The sequence below is a fragment of the Coregonus lavaretus genome, assembly GCF_964263955.1.
Source record: "Coregonus lavaretus genome assembly, contig: HAP1_SCAFFOLD_5496, whole genome shotgun sequence".
In the NCBI taxonomy this organism is placed as follows: Eukaryota; Metazoa; Chordata; class Actinopteri; order Salmoniformes; family Salmonidae; genus Coregonus; species Coregonus lavaretus.
This window is the reverse complement of record NW_028163280.1, coordinates 1-5,000: the sequence shown is the minus strand read 5'-3', so window position 1 is coordinate 5,000 and position 5,000 is coordinate 1. Positions and strand designations below refer to the sequence as shown.

At 49.3% G+C, this 5,000-nt stretch overlaps 1 protein-coding gene across 1 annotated transcript; it reads right to left on the bottom strand.

Annotated features, from left to right (window-relative positions):
* Positions 1–1,174: 1,174 nt before the first annotated feature.
* Positions 1,175–4,863, bottom strand: LOC311118331 (protein CLEC16A-like; the record flags this gene model as incomplete). The annotated part of the gene is made up of 2 exons (XM_084193145.1): positions 1,175–3,272; positions 4,726–4,863. Coding segments are annotated over 2 exons (728 nt in total), but the record flags the coding sequence as incomplete, so codon positions are not given.
* Positions 4,864–5,000: the final 137 nt, after the last annotated feature.

The window sequence follows — 5,000 nt, the reverse complement described above, 5'->3', positions numbered from 1 at the left end:
AGAGAGAGAGAGAGAGAGAGAGAGAGAGAGAGAGAGAGAGAGAGAGAGAGAGAGAGAGAGAGAGAGAGACCGGGGGAGAGAGAGAGAGAGACCGGGCGAGAGAGACCGGGGGAGAGAGAGAGAGAGAGAGAGAGAGAGAGAGAGAGAGAGAGAGAGAGAGAGAGAGAGAGAGAAAGATCCATCTCTCTGCATCTTATTGAAGGAAGTTGAACCTAGTTGAATCCATGTTGTGTCTTTGAAACAGCTAGCTGAGTATTCTAAACTTTTCATTGTTGGTTTGTTGGTTCGCTTCAGCATCAAAAACAGAACAAACATGTTTCCCATGAAGATACATGATCAGAAAAGCAAGTTAACAGCCTCTCTTCTGAGGAAACATCACTGATTGGAACAGTGGTCTGTTTACAGCTTACACACACACACACACATGCGCACGCACACAGGCAATGTGAAACACGCACGTACACACATGAATACACACAGGCAGCATTAACACGCGTGCACACACACACACACACACACTTGAGAAACAATCTACATTCACAACTAGAACACGTCAGTCAAATAACCAACAGTCTAACACACCACAGTCAGTAAATAACATGTTCCTTCAATACTAAACTTCAAATAACAGCACTGCAGGTCTAAAATCAGTAGAATCATTTATTGCAGATCTTTAATGAATCCTTTCTCTGTTGGTAATTTAGTATTTATTACAGGTTTAAAAGCTGATAGCATTTACAGAGCTACAGACATCCTGAAAAAACTAGAGCTGGACTTCACTAAGCAACACCACTCTGCATTGAGGGAGCATATTTACACTATGGGGGCTGAGAGAGAGGGAGGGAGAGAGAAGCGGGGGAGGGAGAGGGGGAGGAGGGAGAGAGAAGGGGGGGGGGGAGAGAGAGAGGGGAGGGAGAGAGAGAGGGGGGAATGGAGAGAGAGGGGGGAGGGAGGGAGACGGGGAATGGAGAGAGAAGGGGGGAGGGAGGGAGAGAGAGAGGCGGAGGTTGGGGGGGAGGGAGAGAGAGGGGGGGAGGGAGAGAGGGAGGAATGGAGAGAGGGGGAGGAGAGAGAGAGGGGGGAAGGAGAGAGAGAGAGGGGGGGAGAGAGAGAGGGGGAGGGAGAGAGAGAGGAATGGAGAGAGGGGGAGGGAGGGAGACGGGGTGGAGAGAGAGAGGGGGGAGGGAGGGAGAGTGTGGAGGAGGAGAGTTTTGCTTTCATATCACTCCTTTCGAACTGAGGCTGTACAGAATAAAAAGAAAAGTGATTAATCTTAAGACTAATGTACAGGCCAATAATACGAACACTATCTATATATCACACAGAGAGAGAGAGAGAGAGGGGGGGGGGGGAGGGGAGAGAAGAGAAGAGGGAGGGGAGAGAGAGAGAGAGAGAGAGATAAAAAAAAGCAGGGGAGATGGAGGGAGGAGACACCATAGTTTCAGTGTGTTCTTGGCTCCAGTTGTTAAACAGAATCACTCACAACTTATTGATCTGTTGTTTTACTACCGGTTACATTTGATAATGAATACCTCCTATCGATTACTGCAGTTAGAAAAAGCTTCCGTAGGTGAAGTTGCACCCGATTACTGCATTTAGAAAAAGCTTCCGTAGGTGAAGTTGCACCCGATTACTGCAGTTAGAAAAAGCTTCCGTAGGTGAAGTTGCACCCGATTACTGCAGTTAGAAAAAGCTTCCGTAGGTGAAGTTGCACCGATTACTGCAGTTAGAAAGCTTCCGTAGGTGAAGTTGCACCCGATTACTGCAGTTAGAAAAAGCTTCCGTAGGTGAAGTTGCACCCGATTACTGCAGTTAGAAAAAGCTTCCGTAGGTGAAGTTGCACCCGATTACTGCAGTTAGAAAAAGCTTCCGTAGGTGAAGTTGCCCCGATTACTGCAGTTAAAAAGCTTCCGTAGGTGAAGTTGCCCCGATTACTGCAGTTAGAAAGCTTCCGTAGGTGAAGTTGCCCCGATTATTGCAGTTAGAAAGCTTCCGTAGGTGAAGTTGCCCCCTAGACACTAAAAAAGGTCAGTTTGGAGTCCCCCCCCCCCCTGTATTGGTTCAGGTTAGAAGCTGAAGAGTCATGATATATCCCTCTGATGGTTGAGAACAGGACTGTTGGTTGTCTGCACACACACTGTTGTGTTGTAGTCCATCCATAGTCCATGTCTTTATGAAAGAGTCTTTCTCCATGTGCAGTAGAATGATGAAATGTTGAGAGGAGATTAAAAGCTGCTTTGTAAAAGCACCAGCAACAGAATCCCAGCCAAGCACACATATACACAGGCGCTCACATGGATCTCTCTCTCTCTCTCTCTCTCTCTCTCTCTCTCTCTGTCTCTCTCTCTCTCTCTCTCTCTCTCTCTCTCTCTCTCTCTCTCTCTCTCTCTCTCCCCCTGTCTCTCTCTCCCCCTGTCTCTCTCTCTCTGTCTCTCTCCCCCTGTCTCTCTCTCTCTCTGTCTCTCCCCCTGTCTCTCTCTCTCTCTGTCTCTCCCCCTGTCTCTCTCTCTCTTGAGAGACAGGAAGGGAGCTACACACCTCTGTTAGTTAGCCATCTGATAGCAGGCTAGTGGGAGGAGCCAGAGAGCTGTCAATCACAACTGGAAAGGGAGGGGTGATCTTAGGGAGGGGCTACTCTCGTATCCCCTTTCAGGTGTGGGTGGGTGGGTGTGTCCTCTTTACTCAGGCTGTGTGGGTGTGTCCTCTTTCTGGGGGTGTGTCTTTCTCTGCTTCCTCTCCAGTGGGTGTGTCCTGACCAGTCTCCTCCCCTTCTGATGCAGCTGCATCCAGAGAAAGGGGCGTGTCTCCCTCTGCCTCTGGGGGCGTATCTTGCTCAGTGGGCGTTCCCGCCTCCGCTTCAGCCGTCTCTCGAATTGTTTTTTCTGTTTCAGTCTCCGCCTCCTCTTCCTCCATCGCCGCCCCTTCCACTTCCTCCTTTGGCTGCTTCCCTTCTTCCTTTTCCACGCCCTCTTCCTCCTCCTCCTCCTCCTCCTCTTTGATAGCCATATCAGTGCCGAGGTGTGTGTGAGAGCTGAGCGTGTGTAGGTGTGGCGGGTCAGATGGGGGTAGCAGGGTCAGCGACTCTACGCTCAGAGAGTCTGTGTTGTCGTCCGTCAGCAGAGAGATGTTCGGCTGGGAGGCAGGGGTGAGGCTGGGGGCCAGGGCTGGGACGGGTGGGACGGGGGGATAAGACCCGGTTAACTCCCCTCCTCCTCCTCCTCCCTCTCCGCCGGAGGACGAAGGAGGAGTGTGCTCCAAGAACGTCTCGTCATCTGAGGAGGAGAGGGTTAATGTTATCTTCCGACGGTTCGCTGCAGGTACAGGTAACTGCTATCTAAGCCTAGCATCTAGAGCTAATGAACGGTACAGGTAACTGCTATCTAAGCCTAGCTTCTAGAGCTAATGATCGCTACAGGTAACTGATATCTAAGACTAGCATCTAGAGCTAATGATCGCTACAGGTAACTGATATCTAAGACTAGCATCTAGAGCTAATGATCGCTACAGGTAACTGATATCTAAGACTAGCATCTAGAGCTAATGATCGTTACAGATAACTGCTAACTAAGCCTAGCATCTAGAGCTAATGATCGCTACAGATAAGTGCTATCTAAGCCTAGCATCTAAAGCTAATGAACGCTACAGGTAACTGCTATCTAAGCCTAGCATCTAGAGCTAATGATCGCTACAGATAAGTGCTATCTAAGCCTAGCATCTAGAGCTAATGATTGTTACAGATAACTGCTAACTAAGCCTAGCATCTAGAGCTAATGATCGCTACCGATAAGTGCTATCTGAGCCTAGCATCTAGAGCTAATAAACGCAACAGATAACTGCTATCTAAGCCTAGCATCTAGAGCTAATGATCGCTACAGATAACTGATATCAAAGTTGAGTGTGTGTACGTTACCTGTAGGGGCTGTTAGCTGATATAGTACTGGTGGTGTGTTACCTGTAGGGGCTGTTATCTGATATAGTACTGGTGGTGTGTTACCCTGTAGGGGCTGTTAGCTGATATAGTACTGGTGGTGTGTTACCCTGTAGGGGCTGTTAGCTGATATAGTACTGGTGGTGTGTTACCCTGTAGGGGCTGTTAGCTGATATAGTACTGGTGGTGTGTTACCCTGTAGGGGCTGTTAGCTGATATAGTACTGGTGGTGTGTTACCCTGTAGGGGATGTTAGCTGATATAGTACTGGTGGTGTGTTACCCTGTAGGGGCTGTTAGCTGATATAGTACTGGTGGTGTGTTACCCTGTAGGGGCTGTTAGCTGATATAGTACTGGTGGTGTGTTACCCTGTAGGGGCTGTTAGCTGATATAGTACTGGTGGTGTGTTACCCTGTAGGGGCTGTTAGCTGATATAGTGCTGGTGGTGTGTTACCCTGTAGGGGCTGTTAGCTGATATAGTACTGGTGGTGTGTTACCCTGTAGGGGCTGTTAGCTGATATAGTGCTGGTGGTGTGTTACCCTGTAGGGGCTGTTAGCTGATATAGTACTGGTGGTGTGTTACCCTGTAGGGGCTGTTAGCTGATATAGTGCTGGTGGTGTGTTACCCTGTAGGGGCTGTTAGCTGATATAGTACTGGTGGTGTGTTACCCTGTAGGGGCTGTTAGCTGATATAGTACTGGTGGTGTGTTACCCTGTAGGGGCTGTTAGCTGATATAGTACTGGTGGTGTGTTACCCTGTAGGGGCTGTTAGCTGATATAGTACCGGTGGGGTGTTACCTGTAGGGCTGTTAGCTGATATAGTGCTGGCTGTAACAGAGTCACATCGTCCGGTGCTGCCGCTGCCTGAGGAGGGAGGGGAGGGGGACGAGAGGGGGGAGGGGCTGTGCTGCGATACACAGTGGGCCACCGCAAACCCTGCAACACACACACACACACACACACACAATTCCATAAACACAGGGTAAACACACATATGTGCTTGTGTGACATATGTCTGAATAACAATTAGATTGAGCTGGTGTGCCAACATGCATGCATGCAGACACACGGAG